Raw genomic sequence first — 20,727 nt, 5'->3', positions numbered from 1 at the left:
ACGTCTGAATTCTTCTTCTATTGTACCCAATACACAATGCTGTAAGATGTGTTCTCATCTTTCTCCATGTAATTTTTTCCTAAGCGCAATAAGGGGACTACACCTTTACCACGAAAGACACTCTGGTAGCGTAACGCCACCCCCTCTGTACGTCAAGTTTAGCACTACATGTGACATAACGTTCTCCAGGCATTCGCCAATCTCAAATCGTTCCATCGGACTGCCACAGGCTGTACCGTGATTCATTACTCCAGATCTCTCATTTCCAGTCATCCAGTGTCCGCTGGCGTCGCTCTTTACATCACCTCAGCATGACTGGGCAATGACTACATAAATGTGTAGCCTATGAGGAGTTGCTCGACAATTGTATCCCATTCTTTTTAATTCTCTAGGCACAATCATTGGGCTAGCTGGACTGTTGGTAGCGGTTTTGAAGTTGTTGTAACTGACAATTCGCAATTTTTCTCAATACAACTTTTATTGATGTAGGTTCACAAGGGTTAAGACTAAACATACAAACGAAAGGTAACAGGAACGAAAAAAGTCTCCTAATTGAGGCAAACAAGAGTTAACTTCTTATTTTCCACAAAGGTTCGTGGTAGCACATTCACACACTAGTAACAGTCCAATTCCGAGACGAAGACGTAATCTTCGACGGTTGCCGTACCCGAGGTCGGATCCGGCATGAACTGAACTTCGGGCCTGGTTCTAGCCCCTAAATACACTACTGGCCATTAAAATTGCTACACCAAGAAGAAATGCAGATGATAAACAGGTATTCATTGGACAAATATATTATACTAGAACTGACATGTGATTACATTTTCACGCAATTTGGGTGCATAGATCCTAAGAAATCGGTGTCCATAACAACCACCTCTGGCCGTAATAACGACCTTGATACGCCTGGGCATTGAGTCAAACAGAGCTTGGATGGCGTGCACAGGTACAGCTGCCCATGCAGTTTCAACACGATACCACAGTTCATCAAGAGTAGTGACTGGCGTACCGTGACGAGCCAGTTGCTCGGCCACCATTGACCAGATGTTTTCAATTGGTGAGACATCTGGAGTATGTGCCGGCCAGGGCAGCAGTCGAACATTTTCTGTGTCCAGAAAAGCCCACACAGGACCTGCAACATGCGGTCGTGCATTATCCTGCTGAAATGTAGGGTTTCGCAGGGATCGAATGAAGGGTAGAGCCACGGGTCGTACCATATCTGAAATGTAACGTCCACTGGTCAGAGTGCCGTCATTGTGAACAAGAGGTGACCGAGACGTGTAACCTATGGCACCCCATACCATCACGCAGGGTGATACGCCAGTATGGCGATGACGAATACAGGCTTCCAATGTGCGTTCACCGCGGTGTCGGCAAACACGGATGCGACCATCAGGGTGCTGTAAACAGAACCTGGATTCATCCGAAAAAATTACGTTTTGCCATTCGTGCACCCGTGTTCGTCGTTGAGTACACCATCGCAGGCGCTCCTGTCTGTGATGCAGTGTCAAGGGTAATCGCAGCCATGGTCTCCGAGCTGATAGTCCATGCTGCTGCAAACGTCGTCGAACTGTTCGTGCATATGGTTGTTGTCTTGCAAACGTCCCCATCTGTTGACTCAAGGATCGAGATGTGGCTGCACGATCCGTTACAGCCATGAGGATGACATGCTTGTCATATCGACTGCTAGTGATACGAGGCCGTTGGGATTCAGCACGGCGTTCCGTATTACCCTCCTGAACCCACCGATTCCATATTCTGCTAACAGTCATTGGATCTCGACCAACGCAAGCAGCAATGTCGCAATACGATAAACCGCAATCGCGATAGGCTACAATCCGACCTTTATCAAAGTGACGGTACGCATTTCTCCTCCTTACACGAGGCATCACAACAATGTTTCACCAGGCAACGCCGGTCAACCGCTGTTTGTGTATGAAATATCGGTTTAAAACCTTCCTCATGTCAGCACGTTATAGGTGTCACCACCGGCGCCAACCTTGTGTGAATGCTGTGAAAAGCTAATCATTTGCATATCACAGCATCTCCTTTCTGTCGGTTAAATTTCGCGTCTGTAGCACGTCATCTTCGTGGTGTAGCAATTTTAATGGCCAGTAGGGTAGCTGTCTCCAGCCAATCAGATTTCGGCGTACTGATACTTCCTGCAGGCCGTGGCTCGAGCTCCCCCTGCAGGAAGTAGTGCTCGGAATGGCTGTTTCCATTATGTTGTGTGTAAATAGCCGGTGTCTATCATGGTGCTTTTGGGTACGCTTTTGGGAATAGACAACCTCGTCCTCTGTGATGTTACATGGGTTGCCGGCCGTCAGGGGCTACCTTGGCTCCGGTATAGTAGAAGTCACGAATGATTCGTTCCGCCGATTTCACACGATTTTTTACAACCACTCTCCGCAATGCTCAATGGTATCTGCCCGCCAGCACATGAGGTCTGCGTGACCTTGGTTTAGCTGTGTTTATTCTTTCGCGTTTCCACTTCACAATCACATCACCAACAGTTCATCTGGACTACACTGGAAAGGTTTAACAGGTCCCTATTAGATTTGTTACTCAGGAGACATCGGTAATTAGTGTATGTGAGAAGTCACTGGGCTCTGTTGACCACTCCGCTGTTATTGCTTCTCTACACACATCGCACTATTCCCTGCTTCATCGTATACTGGCGCGTCCACCTCTCGTGGCACGTATTGGTGTTAATTCCGCATTATATACGGGTGTCCGGAAACTTTTGATCAGAAAGTGTATACGCAGCGGCAGCTCTCTCTGGGGCCCTGCACTGTCGCTCTTTCCCATCGTGTTACTTTACTTTTCAAGACAGAAAGTTAGGGTGGAATGATTGTCAACGCAAAAAAATTTACCGCCGACGCGCAAGGCAATGAATGCAGACGTGGGTAGTCACCTGTAAACAGGGATCTGAAGGGTGATTTTGCAAAATGAGGAAACACATTCGAAATAGTCGAAGTTATTTTGAAAATGAAATTACATGATACAGCATTGCAAATATTGTTAGTGTCACTCGCTCTGAGCTTTAGGAAACAGTAACAGACAAGCTGTTGAGGTAAATATAGGTAACAACTCATCTACCTCTCAATCAGATTTTTCCATATGAAAATTTGCTGATATGCTATATACTCACTATATACTTCTGTGTAAACGATTTTGAACTGATTTAATGTTAATCAGTTCAAAATAGTTTACACAGAAGCTGACAGCATTTGACATTTAAAATATAATGACAACCATGACAAGTATTTAATTATGCCTTATTCCGTTAGTCGTGTGTATCGGTTACCGTTGTCCAATGGCCTACTCAGGCTTGTGCTTGGTCAGCGGGGAAGGGAGGGGTATATACAGTATCTCATAATAATTAGCTTCGCGGCGAAGGGCAAAATAGTTTTGAGGTTTCACAACAGATGTTTCTGGCTACACCTACTAGTAGTCAGTGTCCATTACACATTCTACCTACTAGTAGTCAGTGTCCATTACACATTCTGGCTTTCTTTAAACTGATACCGAAACGATATGTCCGCCTGTGTGCCGAGCTAGGATGCGAGTTCAGTTTGCAAATATCATTTTTTTTATGCAGGGAAAGTGGGCTGGAGGGAGAAGCTGTCTCTCTCCGGTTACGCTGTTGTTGCTGTCCACGATAGATTATAGCAAATTCTAACAAAATGAATTAGTTCTAGATTAAACAAACTCTTTCTTAGTCATTTAATTTTCTGGTCAGGACATTCGAAGGTACTTCACCTTGTAGTAAGGAGCGAAATGTGTTCTACTACGACGTTTCTCGCTAGCAAGAGTAAGCGTAATAACGTTTGACGCTTTAAACAGACAGAAGACTTCAGTTTTCCTGGCCAGATCAGTCATGCTTCGCCTTCGTGTAGCAGAATTCTAAAGCGTAGATATTCATAGCCACCGGCCCTATATGGTAACAAGTCTGAATTTAATGCCCTGTTGTGAAAACTAAGGCTCTTTGCAGTGCGTTGTGGATGTGCATACGATCACTGTGCTGGTAACGTTCGTTGAAACGTTTCCGAAAGTTGTGGGTAACGCATCGGTACTGGGCGCGCTCTCTTCAGACCCTTCTGAAGCATCGCAAACATAGCATTAGACTGCTAAGCGCTCATTACAATCAGCCACACATTAACTGATCTTCTCAAACCGTTGCCCTTCACCTCTTCTCCTGCTGCGAACATTTAAGTTGGTGTGTAATTTATCGAAACGTGATCTATGATACAGAACAAAAATTGAATCTCCACGTGACTGCTAATGCAGAAAAAAACACATTGGAAGCTGCCAATATAACGAAGTCTGATGACTGGGATGGAGATATGCCCTGAATAATGTTGAAATGGCGTGCCCTGTGTATCGAGATCGTTTCATCAGTGGCAATCTTCGCGAATCATCTGATGATCGACTGCATTTCACAGTCAGATTAACTGGCTTACAGCTCTAGTTGTTAAGAATCAAAATATCTGATCAGCGAGTGTTAATCTAGATTCTTGTGTATTAGCTATTTCACTTTATTTGTATAGCTTGAAGCAATTTATCAGCTGTTTGAAAAAAATCAGTTTCTGTTCTTTTCTATAAGTAAAGCTTCTTAGTTTCTGAAGTGCGCTTGTCCACTGAACACACTGAAGATTTAAGGCACCTATCACTTGTTTAGAAGCGCTCATGGCCTTGTTTTCATCAGGACATAGAAATTTTGATCACGCTTCCTCCTTCCATAACTTTTTTCGAAAATTGAATAATTACTGGTGTTCTTCTGTCTCATTCTAATTTCGTAAAGTAAAATCGATCGTGTAACGATCCGCTGTACCAATCTGTTTCACAAATTGGATGATTTGTTTTTAATAATAAATAAATATTAGTAGCATACAATTTATGCGCGAAACGCAACACATTCCTGGTGATGGCACATTATTAATAGCTGTAATATACTTTTTTAGGCCACATCATATGTAATTGGACAAGTTGGAGGTAAACTTGCGGGCCCCTTCAGAAACGATCAAGTAGAGAAGTCACAGGAAGGTGATCCAATGCTTCGGTAAGAAAGCCCAATTAATTTTTACATATTACTATTTACGTACACTATTTTCCATAAGTTATTTCGTATCGCTTGCTCATACATATAGAAAACATAACATTGACTAGAGGTACAACAGCTTCTGCACCGCTGATTTTCTGCGAACATGGCAAAGTACTATACCTTATGAAAGAACTGCTGGAGTCTCAGTGAGAAGTTCGCTACTTTCACGACCTGAATAAGCGGCCTACCAAAGAGCTTTTCAAAAACTGTGATTCTCGCAGACAATGTCAGGACCCAAACGCAAGTACTACAACTCAAAATCAACCTAATATACCTCTATATGTGCTCTGACAACTCTATCACAGGAATTTCAACGACGGCTAATTTTTCAACAGGATGGTGCACCACAACAATGGCAGTTATTTGTTCGCCATTTCTTGTATGAAACAGTTCCAGACGGATGGATCATTAGAGATGGTCCAGTGTCATGGCTGCCATGTTCACCAGACATAACCTGTCTTGACCTTTTTGTGGTGTTTCGCTAAGGTTACAGCGTTCATTTCACAAGTTCCTAACGTGCAAACTCAGAATGTTGACATGAAGAGAAACTGAATAACGCCTAGAAGTTTTACGTGAAAGAAGTGGAGCGGATGTAGAAGTGTATCCATAAAAAACTTCATGGGATAAGCTACCATTTGCCAACAAACCGCATAATTATGTGTAGCATAGTTCCTTTTATTAATCAGAGAAAGATTTTATGAACACCTTGGATAAAATTGTTCCCTGGGGTTTAGTCTCCGACTGCGGAAAACATCTATGTAGACAAAACAGCAACTGCAAGAGCTCCAGGTGTCCTCTAAATTATAAACTGAATAGAGTCCACCACCGGTGTTTGATTACCTCTGGCTGACTTTATCGTTCTCGATTGAAAGTAGTCAATCGACATTTTGTTGGCAGAAATTAGGCACCAATATTTCGTTTAACTTCGTCTTGTTTCTTATTAACATTATGGTATTTATCATCTCTATGGCCTTTTTATTCATACACGCACTGTAATGTGTTGTCTCTGCTCAAAAAACAGTCTCGATGAATTTTATTTAGTTATTTTCATCTGTGTGGTCCACTAATAAATTGTTAACACTTTATTGTGTATAGTCCTCACAACCATGCGGAATTGCCGTTTATTTCTGAGGGTGTCTCTCGCATTCGGAGGCGATTCGTCAGGGAATAGTTTTATAGTTATATCGAAACGGCCTCTCAGCCTTGAAAACATACATTGTATGAATACTATAATTAAAGCAAATTCAACAGCTTCAGTTTAAAACCTCCGTACATACAGGAGTTTCTTTTCTTCTTGGTTACCAGGCTACAATTCCTGGAATTTTTGCATCTTTCTGGTGCTGTTATACCACGGAATTTTTGAATTATCGACAATACAGTCGATGTAGCTTCTTTTTAGTAAATGATCTGGATACCAGTTGTTGGTTACTGATTTTATATCCGTAGACTGGTTCCGAAACTACAGCGTCACGTCATCACTGCAGTACAATAAATCAGATTACAACAAGAAGCTGAAACTACACTGAATTGTGAAAGTTTAACATTATGAACAGCAGGGCCTATACATTTTTACGGTGGAACAGACAACGCTACTCGTGGTTTGCTGTATTTCTACTTCCACTAAAAATTGTCATTTTAATAACATAAGCACCAAACTTTATAGAATAAATGCAAAAAGCGCACTTGGTAATTGGACCAAGAGTAAAACGTTTCAAGATTTTAAAACAGATTTTACTAATGGTTTTGTGTTCAGTGTAACAGTTTGTAGGTAGAAGTCCCCAGACGCCACTCTTAACTCAGCCTGTGTGACATAGGCTACAAGCGCTTAGGAAGTATTAGAACCTCTCACCACCATAGATCATGCGAAGTCACTTATAGGTGTGCAAATGATTTCTCTTCTTTCAACCGACACACTATTATCAGAAAACAAAACAGTTATCTGCAAGAGTCACATTTTTTCTTAACATCCACGACACGTTTCGAGGGTTTGCGCTATCATCTTCAGATGAATACAGTGATCGACGTGTGCATTACTGCTTGATGCAGCCAATCGTCTGCTTCGAATTTTATTTCGAAGTTGATCCAGTAAACTACATACTGCAGAAAGTTATCACATACATACGTCGTATCAGAGAAAGCAGTTTTTTCAGACGATGGAAAATAAAAGCTGATGTACGAGAATAATTTTAGAAGATACGAGTAGAATGCTTCAGTATGCTCAATGCAGATTCTGATCTGTTTTACATGAGATAATATTCCTGTCCAGCGCGTTTTGCTGGAGAGACATCCTCAAAGACACGTCGTAAAGACCCTTCAGCATCTTTGAGATGCACTAGCATTCGCTGGCTCACACTCTCTTTGAAGGTTTTCGAGTCGTCAGCCTTGTGACTAGTCTGATGTGGCCCGCCACGAATTCCTCTCCTGCCCCAACCTTCTCATCGCAGAGTAGTACTGTAACCTACGTCCTCAATTATTTGCTGGATGTTTTCCAATCCCTGTTTTCCTCTACAGCTCCCTCTAGTACCATGGAAGCTACTCCGTGACGTCTTAGCACATGTCCTACCATTTTGTCTCCCTTCTTATCAGTTTTTCTATATATTCATTTCCTCGCCGATCCTGTGGAGAACTTCCTCATTCTCTTCCTTATCAGTCCACCTAATTTTCGACATTCTTCTGTAGCACCACATCTCAAAACAATTTACTCCTTTCCTGGTTTTCTCGCAGTCCGTGCTTCACAAACATACAATGTTGTGCTCCAAATGTCCGTTTATCATGGGTTATTTTGATGCCTAGGTAGCAGAATTCCTTAACTTCACCTACTGCGTGATCACCAATCCTGATGTTAAGTTTCTCGCTGTTCTCATTTCTGTTACTTCTTGTTACTTTCGTCTTTCTTCGATTTGCCGTTAATCCATACTCTGTATTCATTAGTCTGTTCATTCCATTCAGCAGATCCTGTAATTCTTCTTCACTTTCACTGACCATTGCATTGGCATCAGTGTATCTTGCCATTGATATCCTTTCACCATGAATTTTAATTTCACTCTTGAACTTTTATTTATGTCATTGCTTCTTCGGTGTATAGATTGAACGGTGGGGGCCAAAGACTACATCTCTCTCCTAGTCCCTTTTTAATCGGAACATTTCGTTCTTGGTCTTCCACTCTTCTTGTTCCCTCTTGGTTCTTGTACATATTGTATATTACCCTTCTTCCCCTATAGCTTACCCTTATTTTTCTCAGAATTTCGAACATTTTGCACTATTTGCCGTTGTCAAACGCTTTTACCAGGCCGACAAATCCTATGAACATGTCATCATTTTTTTAGGACTTGCTTCCATTATCAAATGCAACGCCACAACTGCCTCTCTGATGGCTTTACATTTCCTAAAACTAAACTGATCGTCATTGAACACATCCTCAGTTTTCATTTCCATCATTATGTCCACTATTCTTGTTAGCATCTTGGATGCATGAGCTGTTAAACTGACTGTGTGATAATTATCATCTCTTGAAATATTCGAAATTGTGTGGATGATGTGTTTCCTAAAGTCCGATGGTATATCGCCAGACTCATACATTCTACACATCAACTTTAATAGTCGTTTTGTAGCCATTTTCCCCATTGATTTTAGAAATTCTGATGGAATGTTATCTGTACCGTCTGCCTTATTTGATCTAAAGTTTTCCAAAGCTCTTTTAAATTCTGACTGCAATACTGGATTCCCTATCTCTTCTCTGTCGTCTCCTGTTCCTTCTTTTGTCACGCCGACAAGTCTTCCTGTAGTAACCACAACCAACAGCGGGAACGCTTTGGACTGCGGATCGGAGCCGCCAGGCGGGGAAGCCGCCGGCGGTGGAGCACGCACCACCGGGTAAACACAGGACGAGTCGGACGACAAACCAACGACAACTGACAAGAACCGACCACGGCCGACTATGAGCGACACAACAAGGGAGAGATAAACCACGGAGGCTTGTGGACACCACAACACCAAACACCAAACGTAAATCCACTCGGAACCAGAGCCAGGCAAATGTCAACAACGAGCAACGACCAGAACGCAGTACCGCCGAGATAGAAACGAAATCCAGAGCGATTACCAGACTGGCTGGACTAGGGTTTTTTTTTCCTTTATTGGGTTTCGATTCCCCCTAAAGGGGGCGGGCTGGCAGCAGCTTATTACGCCGCTCTTCAGCCTACAGAATTTGTTTGAAAAAGATGAAGATAATAAAAAATAATAACAGTTGGCGATAAAAACGGTGACTTAAAGGTAAAAATGGCAGAAAATTCTGGAGCGTAAAACATAAAACACAGGGTCGATGAAGCTAATAAAGCACACAGGAAGCAGAAAAACAAAAGACAGACAATTAAAAAAACACGGCGACAGTCTGGGTTCTGTTCGCAAGAGATATAAAAAGCACACCCAGCGACAGCATGATTTCTGTTCGCAACACTGTAGAAGGACACACAACACCGAACACTCACTTAAACACTGCGCTAAAAGTTCGCACAAATACGACATACCACACCCGAGAGCAGGTGGGGGGAAACTGGTCAGATGACGGGAAAAAGGGGGGGGGGAAGGAGAGGAAAAGTGAAGGGGGAGGGGGGAAAGGAGCCAATGGAAGAGGAGGATCCATAAGAGGGGTGGGGGGGGGGTGCTGAGCAGACGGGCCAGGGATTGGGGAAGGCAGAGGAGGGGAGTACAAAAGGACTCGGGGGGGGGGGGGAGAGAAAGGAGATGATAGGCGGGGAGAAAACACAGGATGGAAGGGGGGAGGAAGAGGGAGCCCAGGGAAAGGACGGAGGAAAGGAGGGGGTGTTGAGGATCAGAGTGGATAGGAAGGATAAATGGAGGGAGAGAGGGCATCATCCGGGAGGGGGAGCTGATGGAAGCCACCTTGGGAAAGGAGATGTAGGGTGTAGAGATGGAGGGTTGGGGGGACACAACGGTGAAGACGTGGCAGGGGGCGGGGATGGGAGAGGAGAGGAGCAACCAGGGGGTGAGGGGGTTCAAGACGGCGGGAGGTGTAGAGGATGCGGATACGTTCGAGGAATAGGAGCAGATGGGGGAAAGGAATGAGATCATAGAGGAACCGCGTGGGGGACGGGAGGCGTATACGGAAGGCGAGGCGGAGTGCATGACGCTCAAGGATTTGGAGGAACTTATAGAATTTGTGGGGGGGGGGGGCAGATATCCAGGCAGGACTGGCATAACAGAGGATGGGACGGATTAAGGATTTGTAGGTGTGGAGGATGGTAGAGGGGTGCAACCCCCACGTCCGGCCAGAGAGGAGTTTGAGGAGTCGGAGGCGGTTGTGGGCTTTGGATTGGATGGAGCGGAGATGAGGGATCCAGGTGAGGTGATGGTCAATGGTGAGGCGAAGGTAGGTGAGGGTGGGGGTGAGGCGGACAGGACGTGCGCAGACAGTAATGGAGAAATCTAGGAGCCGGAAGGAGCGAGTGGTACGAGCTACGATGATAGCCTGGGTCTTGGAAGGATTGAGTTTCAGGAGCCACTGGTTACACCATGCAGCAAAAAGGTCAAGGTGATTCTGGAGAAGGCGTTGGGACCGTTGGAGGGTAGGAGCGAGGGCGAGGAATGCGGTGTCATCAGCATATTGCAAGAGGTGTACTGGAGGGGGGGGCTGGGGCATATCTACCGTGTACAGGAGGTAGAGGAGAGGGGAGAGGACAGAGCCCTGGGGCACACCTGCAGAGGGGTAGAAGGTGTGGGAATTGGCATTATGGATGGCTGGACTAGGGCAGAGCGGGTGCCTATATACGAAACCGGAGGGAGTGGCTATTGGCCGCTGTCTGCATGTGGCTTAGCGGTGGCGCCCTCGCTGCGCGAGAGCCGCTGCCCGGAATAGCCGCCGCAGAGGCGGAGCCCTCTATGGCTTGACCACGTCCATTTGTTCTGGGGCGTGTTCGACTTCCGCGGCGGAAGATACTAGACTTCCCCTTCAAAGAGACCTTCAATGTGTGCTTTCCACCTATCTGATGATAAATAATCGAGTTGAAAATGAAAAATACAACTTGACTAAAAGCAAGGATAGATTGCTAGGACACATGCTGAGCCAAGGAGTAATTAATTTAGTGTTGAAGGGAACTGTGGGTGGAAACAATTGTAGAGGCAGTCCAAGAAGTCACTACAGTAAACAGGTTCTAATGGGTGTGGTTTGCAGTAGCTATACAGAAATGAAGAGGGTTGCATCAAAGCAGTCTTCGGACTGAAGGCACAACAACAACAAATTTCTAGGTAGACCTACCAGGAAACCTTTTGTTCAAGTTGCTGTTGTTTTTCTTGGATCGCTCTTCTCAACACCACAATCACTGCAATATCGTATTTATCCGCCGATACCAGGCAGCGAATGTACGGGAATTATTTAATGTGAGTACGAGTACACGTTGTGGCGCAGGAACTAAGTCGTATGGAAGTTTAGGTCTAGCCGTGAGTAGTGCATGGATAGCCAAAGCGGTTAAGGCGATCGCGCATGTAAAGTGGGAAATTCGGGTTCGAGTCCTGGTCCGGCACATTGTCATCATTCCCTTACGCGGCTGATGGTTGTTCATGTTCGCAACTGCAGATGCATTTCATGTAGGCCTAATGTAGATATCCGGAGCCACAATATAATAAAGACACGAGAAAGCCGGCACGGTGGCTCAGCGTGTTCGGTCAAAATGTTAGGTACCCTGTATAATAAAAAAGAAACAGAGCGAAGAGATCAACGATGAACTTGAACGGGTGTCATGGACGTTCGCCCCGAATAAATGCAACAGACAATAACGAACAAAATGAAATATTAAAAAAAGGTCGCCAACGCATGCTTGGGGTGCTCGACCCAGACGTAAACTGGTTCTAATCCTGGTGGTGGAATAAAGTTTCGGCGCCAATATTTGGCCAGCGAGGGGAAAAGAGGTGGTGGCCTAAAGTTCCTGATCACCAGACTTTACGCCAGTATCCTGGTTTAGACACCGAACTTCTTCGCAGTGTCTCATGAACTGAGGGCATGTGACACCGCTGATAGTAATCCGTACGTTAAGCTTGGCGGGACCCTTGGTGCTACTCGCAAGGAGCAGCCAGTGTGCCGGCAACGAGTTTCACCCTCTCCCTTCTCTCCTCGTCGTACAACACAAACATTGCACTACACACACACACACACACACAAATACATATATGTACACTACTGGCCATTAAAATTGCTACACCACGAAGATGAAATACTACAGACGCGAAATTTAACCGACAGGAAGAAGATGCTGTGATATGCAAATGATTAGCTTTTCAGAGCATTCACACAAGGCTGGCGCCGGTGACGACACGTACAACGTGCTGACATGAGGGAAGTTTCAAACCGATTTCTCATACACAAACAGCAGTTGACCGGCTTTGCCTGGTGAAACGTCGTTGTGATGTCTCGTATAAGGAGAACAAATGCGTACCATCACGTTTCCGACTTTTATAAAGATCGGACTGTAGCCTATCGCGATTGCGGTTTATCGTATCGCGACACTGCTGCTCGCGTTGGTCGAGATCCAATGGCTGTTAGCAGAATATGGAATCGGTGGGTTCAGGAGGGCAATACGGAACGCCGTGTTGGATCCCAACGGCCTCGTCTCACTAGCAGTCGAAATGACAGGCATGTTATCCGCATGTCTGTAACGGATCGTGCAGCCACGTCTCGATCCCTGAGTCAACAGACGGGGACGTTTGCAAGACAACAACCACCTGCACGAACAGTTCGACGACGTTTGCAGCATCATGGACTACCAGCTCGGAGACCATGGCTGCGGTTACCCTTGACGCTGCATCACAGACAGGAGCGCCTGCGAAGGTGTACTCAACGACGAGCCTGGGTGGACGAATGGCAAAACGTCATTTTTTCGGGTGAATCCAGGTTCTCTTTACAGCATCATGATGGTCGCATCCGTGTTTGCTGACATCGCGGTGAACGCACATTGGAAGCGTGTATTTGTCATCGCCATACTGGCGTATCGCACGGAGTGATGGTATGGGGTTCCATTGGTTACACGTCTCGGTCACCTCTTGTTCGCATTGACGGCACTTTGAACAGTGGACGTTACATTTCAGATGTGTTCCGACCCGTGGCTCTACCCTTCATTCGATCCCTGCGAAACCTTACATTTCAGCAGGATAATGCACGGCCGCATGTTGCAGGTCCTTTAAGGGCCTTTCAGGATACAGAAAATGTTCGACTGCTGCCCTGGCCAGCACATTCTCGAGATCTGTCACCAATTGAAAACGTCTGGTCAATGGTGGCCGAGCAACTGGCCCGTCACAATACGCCAGTCACTACTCTTGATGAACTGTGGTATCGTGTTGAAGCTGCATGGGCAGCTGTACTTGTACACATCATCCAAGCTCTGTTTGACTCACTGCCCAGGCGTATCAAGGCCGTTATTACGGCCAGAGGTGGTTGTTCTGGGTACTGATTTCTCAGGATCTATGCACCCAAATTGCGTGACAATGTAATCACATGTCAGTTCTAGTATAATATATCTGTCCAATGATACCCGTTTATCATCTGCATTTCTTCTTGGTGTAGCAATTTTAATGGCCAGTAGTGTAGTATTGCAAGTATTCTAATGGAGCCTGTTGTTGTAAATGAACAAAAATAAATGGAGTTGTACATTATGGTGCTAGATAACTGAGAACGTATTCGCGGGCATAAGACAAAAAAATGGACGGCCTCCAAACTTTAGTAATAACTAAATGCTTATCTCATTAATCTTTTTTCTACAAATTACCTGATTACTAGGGATACGAAATTTTATATCTTGGTGAACAGGATAACCTGCAATACACTTTGTTGCAGACCATACCGACAAAAACGAGCAGCTTTTGACAGAACACTTGATTTTACGTTAACTAGTTTTGTCATCTACAGCTGTTTAAGCATACACAAATATTACAGGTGATTGATAAGTTACCTGTTAACACAGATTTCTAGCGGTCGTTTTCTGTAGGCGATTTTATCAATTAATACGTGCCTTGACTCGTTTCATGTTTCCAATGATTCTTCTTCGTCATGAGATCTACAGAACATGGTGTATGGACGACAGTATAGAACATGAAACTTATATCAAGAGATCAACGGATTGTCTTTCATAAGCCACACGAGAAAACTATTTGACTCGAGTGCATTATGTAGATTCCACGGATAGAAAAATAAAACAGCGACTGAGCTGCACATTCTCAACACAGCCATAAATTCCTGAACTGAGACTATGAACACTTTCACACAGATAACATATTCAAATCGGAGTAAGACAGGAAAATATCCTACTGGAATGTATTTTCTCGGCGTATGTAATAAAGAGAAATGAACAGGAAAACCTGCTTCCCGTCAAGAATGTTGTACTGTCACTGGCACAATCGATGTGACTAATCGACCCGTGATACGGAAGCTCTAGATCTGCAATATAACAAGGAAATACCGGAAACTTGAAATGCATAGCGACACACACAGGTAGGCCTACGGTTCGCTATAGACGGATTAAGTAAAGGCAACTGCTGTTTATTTTTATAGTGGCTAGTTGTGAAGGTTCCTTTTCTGGTGATAAATTGTTTTTATTTCGTTTCTTTTAGTTCGTTGTCATTTTTCAATTATGTTGTGCAATTTGTCTATATCACCTTTTCGTAGTACAATTGTGAAATCTATACTGTGTTGTATATGAAATTGCCTGCATGAATGTAGCAGTCTAACTGTAAACAAACTAACTAGACGGGTGGGGATTTAATCTTTTAAAATTTCAATCAAAATTCTATTCCAGTGAGGGTCCTTATTTTTTCTTTCAGCAAATGTCAGTGTTTTATGATATTGTATGTGATACGAAAAATTCTTTGTCTTTTTTTCTTTCAGAATACTGTACTTATTTTACGACTCCCTTCCCCATACAATCACATTCAAAAAGGGAGACGAAGTAGGACTGACAGTTAGCATTAAATTAGAAGACGACCCCATAGATGCTTCAGTATCAGCAAGTATTGAAGACGGCAGGTATGTATTCACAGTCGTGTGTAACGATGTGTGATACCCATGTTTTTTCTAGAATAGATTAATTGATTTCACGACATCTGTATGTAGCTGGTACGTAACAGATGGAAACGAATTATTCGGTGTTAATAAATACTCCCTGTTGTGACTCTAGAGGCTGTCTCGACAGATCCTTTCATTATAAGGTTGTCGGTTCTACCGCCGGAACATGTTTTGTAACGTTCATAATATTTCTGCGAGACAACGGTTCGTCGTCATGAGGCGGTGGCTACTGGTTACTACAAGTTGGTACTTGCTAACAGTAACTGACGACCTCGAACCGTTGCTACGGAGAAAGATTGTGAAAGTTCCAAAACGTAACCCGATAGCAGATCGAGAGCCATGTGCTGAATACTCCATGTAGTATAAAGGAATAACTTACTATATAAGGCAACTAATTTTTTGTAAGGAATTTCTATCGATGTGTGTGTGTGTGTGTGTGTGTGTGTGTGTGTGTGTGAGTGCGCGCGTGCGCGCTCATGCACTTGTCCATGCGTCCGCAGCTGACAGGAAAAGAAACAGAAGACAGTTAATCTGCTTATCACAACTTTTAACAATTGGGCCACTATGAAGGGATTTCGTGTGACGCAGAATAACTGTTGCACTACTCCCTTGATCAAATGCGTCAGGGTCCAGAGCATTATCTGACCTACTGCGGAAAGAGGTCGTTTAGACTGAAAGAATTTGTATCTGTTCAAAATCCTAAGTTTATGAACACATGTTTAGCAAATCTTGAAACGTTTGTAAAATAAAGTGTAGTGACCGAGTCATGAAGGGTTGCCAGAAAAATCAACAACCGTGTAAGTACTAATTTTAGCAGTAAGCCTTGTAACTCACAAGGAACCCTTTGGTGCGAGGTAGCAAGTTCAATTTTTAGTAAGACTCGTTTGAGAGCATTGTTTTAGCAGTTATGACAGGAAATATATTAGCTGCTAATGAGTCACCATGTGCATCAGGAAGTCAACAGAAAATGATTGTCCGGGAGGTACAGAGATCAACCTTCTATGGGATGTAGGCTATGTGTTACACTTCACAAAATGGGCACCGTCGACCTCAAGAATTGTTCAAAATAAATCGTTAACTTACACCACGAACAACGAATGAAACATGGCGTGTCACAGTGATCAATAAGGTTCGCAGCATCCAGATCAAAGGCGAACTCCTTCGGAGCTACAAACCTTGAAGGACGTTCATCTAGGTATCCACTCTTAAGGACTGCATATAGAATCATATTGTTGTAAAGGGGGGATGAGAACTGATGGAATGTGATGGTATGCAGTCTGGCGTGGAGCTTATCGTGAAACTGGCTATCCTCTAAGGTGTAGCTGCAGATAGTGCGATAACATGTTTTATACACACGGAAAAAAAAACATCCAGAGGCTGAATTTGTCCTGTACTTCCAGGTGCTATGAACTGCACTTTTCAGGAGGGATTATTTTGATCTAAAGGAATGTGATTTTTATGCGCAGACCAGGAATGAAGCAAAAGCTAGTTCTCTTGACTAGATATTGGCCAAAAGCAGTGCTCATACCATAGTTGTAGTTCTCTTACGCCCATTTCCTCACTCTTGATTGCTAGGACGTAAACATTCCCTACTGCCCTTGCAACAACACGTACACGAGAAAGAATCGTAGGGGGCAGAGCACCTACAACTTCTCGCAGCACAATGAATAAGTTTCCAGCCAATCTACCATCCAGGTTATCAATCGGCATAATTGTGTGCGAATGCGTCAAAGCATTAATGTTAAGTGATCTTGACACAACTCTCTTGGTACCTATAACTTCCAGGGTTCCTTTCTTTTGCATTTCCTCTTCAAATCTCGACTGGCCGGAGTTGAAAACGACTTCCTTATTGAACGATGGGATAAATTTGTTTATCTCATCTACAAATTTTTGGGCTGATTCCGCAATATGCTGTGCGTCGTCAAGTTGACGTTTTGTTTGAAATTTCGTCATCTTACGTCTTCCAATTCTGTAGCACTGTTTGAAGTTTTGCAACCATCCACTGCTTCCCTTGGAATCACTGTAATCTGTGTCGCGAGCAGTTTGATGTGCATAAAGTAGTAGGTCACTATGTTGTACACCCTGTATATTGTACCGAGCGTGCTTCAAACGCGCAAACACCAGTTTTTGTAACAATTGCGCCTTATCCTCCCTTGAATATCCTTAGCATTTCTTAGCACTACACGGTCGTATTGCTCCGGACTTAGTCGAAATATGTTCATAATTTTTTTGTGCTAGGCGGTGGATGATCTTCTATGTACGTAATTATGTTTTGCACACGCTTCTTGGACAACGATTGTCCTTTGCTACGTTTCACTTGAGACGGTGTTTGTGGCTCCCTGTCCGTCAACAATGATGAACTACATGGTTGTACACCTGTTTCAACATCACTTTCACTTGTTAAACACATATATTCATCAATGTACTACTCATGTACACTTTCCGCACAGTTGGGGGTATACGACACCACACATTCCACTGACGCATCTTGCAGAAACGCTAATATTTAATCTGCTACTTCTTTCTCAATCTGCGAAATTCCTAGAGTTCCTTTCTGGCGAAATGTCAACTTCGCCAACTGTTGTAGATATAATGCAATGTTTGCTTCATTTATCGTTGACATTGCTCCGCCTTATATCAACACCACTAGGACTGTTGTTACTCTTCGGCTAAGCAGTCCAACTACGCTCCGTAACCTCATGCCGCTTTTACCGTTGGATATTTCCAGTCCTTCTCTTGTTGCCGTTAGCAGCCAATATTGTGGCTGCATGGTAGAAAATACGTGGGGCATCGAATGCCGTAAACATCATTCGACTTTGGTAAACTCACACTCAAGGGGTTTCTTGTCAGGCGAGCGACTAGATTCCTGCCAGAAAGAACACAGTTCGTAATAATTCACGGGAAGTGACAGAGTTAAACAGAAGTGATCATCTGGCATCCACCTATTTTTTTTTCCAATCTATGTAAACGATTTGGGAAACGATGTTAACAGCGTTCTCAGACTCTTTGTAGGTAATTCTGTCGTTTACCACATAATAACATCAGAATATCTATAAGACTACAAAATGATTTCGACAAGATATCTGTATATACGAAAAGTTGCAATTAACCCTAAACAATAAAAAGTATGAGGTCGTCCACATGATTACAAGTTACATTTCGGTTACACGATAAATAATACACATTTAAAGGTTGTCGATTCAACGAAACACCGAGCAATTAAAATTGCAAACATCTTAAATTGGAATCATCACACTGAAAATGTTCTGAGGGAGACAAACCAAAGTGGTTAGAAGACGCAACAAATCTGCTAAAGAGACTGCCTACTTTACGCTTGACTGTCCTCTTCTGGAGCATCGTCGAGCGGTATGGGATCCTTACCTGGTAAGACTGACGGAGAACACTGAAAAAGTTCAAAGAAGGGCTGGTCGTTTTGCATTGCCGCGAAATAGAGGAGAGTGTGTCACGGATATGATACCCCGAGCTGCGATGGCAATAATTAAGACATAGACGTCTTTCGTTGTGCCGAGATCTTTTCACAGAATTTCAGTCGCCAACTGCCTCCTCTGAATGAGAACTCGCACGGAGTGTTCGTTTTTCTCATTTGTTATTCGAGAGTGGAATGGTCGAGCCACGGTCTGAATGCTGTTCGCAGAATTTTCTGCCAAGCACTCAGTGGTGAACTGCAGAATTGAGATATTGATGTAGATGTTGGCTAATGGGAAATCGAGCTGTTGCATTTGAAGCAGCAACAAGAAACTTAAACCCACTAAGACAGAAATTGAAGTTGCCTGCGAAATTGTTTGGGCACGACTCAGTATCAGGGGTAGACATAAAATCTAATTGCATCCTTCTATCGACTACCAGATTCATCTCCTGATGTAACGGGAAACATTAGAAAAAACTCAGTTCGCTTGTAATTAAGTTCCTCAGTCCTGCTGTAATTACCCAACAGTCAGATGGGATAATTACAGCCATGTTAGTGGTGGGTGTGATAAGACAACCTGTGAAATATTACTAATTGCATTTCTGAAAACTACCTAGAACAAATATCTCGGAACACCACTCATGATGGAAATGTGTTAGATCTAATGGAAACAAATATACCTGGGGTTCTTGCGGATGTCCACGTCAAAACTGGTATCAGCGACCTTAAACAATGATAACAAACGTACAAAATGCAACTAAAACAAATAGAATTAAATGATCATTAAACTATGTAAAGCAGTAGTAATGGCATATCTCAAAGAGGAACTTGAAACACTTAGTTCAGGACAGGGGCACGTACAGAAACTATGGTTCAAGTTTAAATTAATAATTGACCATGCACTGTATAGATATGGACCCAGGAGAACGTTTCGTTATGGGAGGGACCCTCCATGGTATATGGGCCCAGTAAAGAAACAACTACTGTATAATAGGTGTAAAACGAAGCATATGGCTGTACATGAGAAATGCAGAATAAATGAGTGTTGCTATCAAGAGACCACTGTTTGAAGTCTTCAATGACTACGGAAGCAGAATAGTGACGAATGGTCTTTCACAAAAAACAAAGAAATTCTGGTCGTATGTAAAGGCCGTAAGTGGCACCAGAGTTAGGGTCCAGTCACTCAAGGACAAGGACGGAACTGAAGTTGCGGATAGCAAAGGAAAGAAAAACACAGGGGTGTTGTTCCAGTTTAATTCTTACACTACTGAGAGACGAGCGAAATACCCGCAGATATTAGTGTCAGTGGCACTGAGAAATAGTTTAAATCGTTAAAACTGAACAAAGCTAGTAGCGTCAGGCTTTTTGGAGACGATGCAGTTATCTGTCATGAAGTACCATCTGAAAGAAGTTGCGAAAATATTCAATCAGATCTTGATAAGATTTCAAAGCTATGAGAAGATGTGCATCTTAAAATTTTCGCGGTGCAAAGACTGTTCCATAAAATCTCGGGAGTGCAGCCGCATAAATTCTTCTTCTACAGGGCTATTACAAATGATTGAAGCGATTTCATAAATAAATTCACTGTAGCTCCATTCATTGACATATGGTCACGACACACTACAGATACGTAGAAAAACTCATAAAGTTCTGTTCGGCTGAAGCCGCACTTCAGGTTTCTGCCGTCAGAGCGCTCGAGAGCGCAGTGAGACAAAATGGCGAGAGGAGCCGAGAAAGCGTAGGTCGTGCTTGAAATGCACTCACATCAGTCAGTCATAAGAGTCCAACGACACTTCAGGACGAAGTTCAACAAAGATCCACCAACTGCTAACTCCATTCAGCTATGGTATGCGCAGTTTAAAGCTTCTGGATGCCTCTGTAAGGGGAAATCAACGGGTCGGCCTACAGTGAGCGAAGAAACGGTTGAACGCGTGCGGGCAAGTTTCACGCGTAGCCCGCGGAAAATTGGCTCATGCCACAACTGGAGACCGACAGCGCCGACTTCATCTTTCAACAGGATGGTGCTCCACTGCACTTCCATCATGATGTTCGGCATTTCTTAAACAGGAGATTGGAAAACCGATGGATCGGTCGTGGTGGAGATCACGATCAGCAATTCATGTCATGGCC

General features: G+C 43.7%; 1 protein-coding gene across 1 annotated transcript in view; it reads left to right on the top strand.

Annotated features, from left to right (window-relative positions):
- LOC126187653 (solute carrier family 15 member 1-like) overlaps nt 1-20,727 on the top strand; it is a 215,621-nt gene that overhangs the window by 172,098 nt on the left and 22,796 nt on the right. Inside the window, exons 12-13 of the mRNA XM_049928863.1 lie at nt 4,965-5,062; nt 14,994-15,131. Of these exons, the coding sequence (XP_049784820.1) occupies nt 4,965-5,062; nt 14,994-15,131 (236 nt within the window). The remainder of the gene's footprint in view (nt 1-4,964; nt 5,063-14,993; nt 15,132-20,727) is intronic.

Source organism: Schistocerca cancellata, chromosome 5 (assembly GCF_023864275.1).
Source record: "Schistocerca cancellata isolate TAMUIC-IGC-003103 chromosome 5, iqSchCanc2.1, whole genome shotgun sequence".
Classification (NCBI taxonomy): domain Eukaryota; kingdom Metazoa; phylum Arthropoda; class Insecta; order Orthoptera; family Acrididae; genus Schistocerca; species Schistocerca cancellata.
Note: the sequence above shows the minus strand (reverse complement) of the source record. Positions and strands in the feature narration are given on the sequence as shown.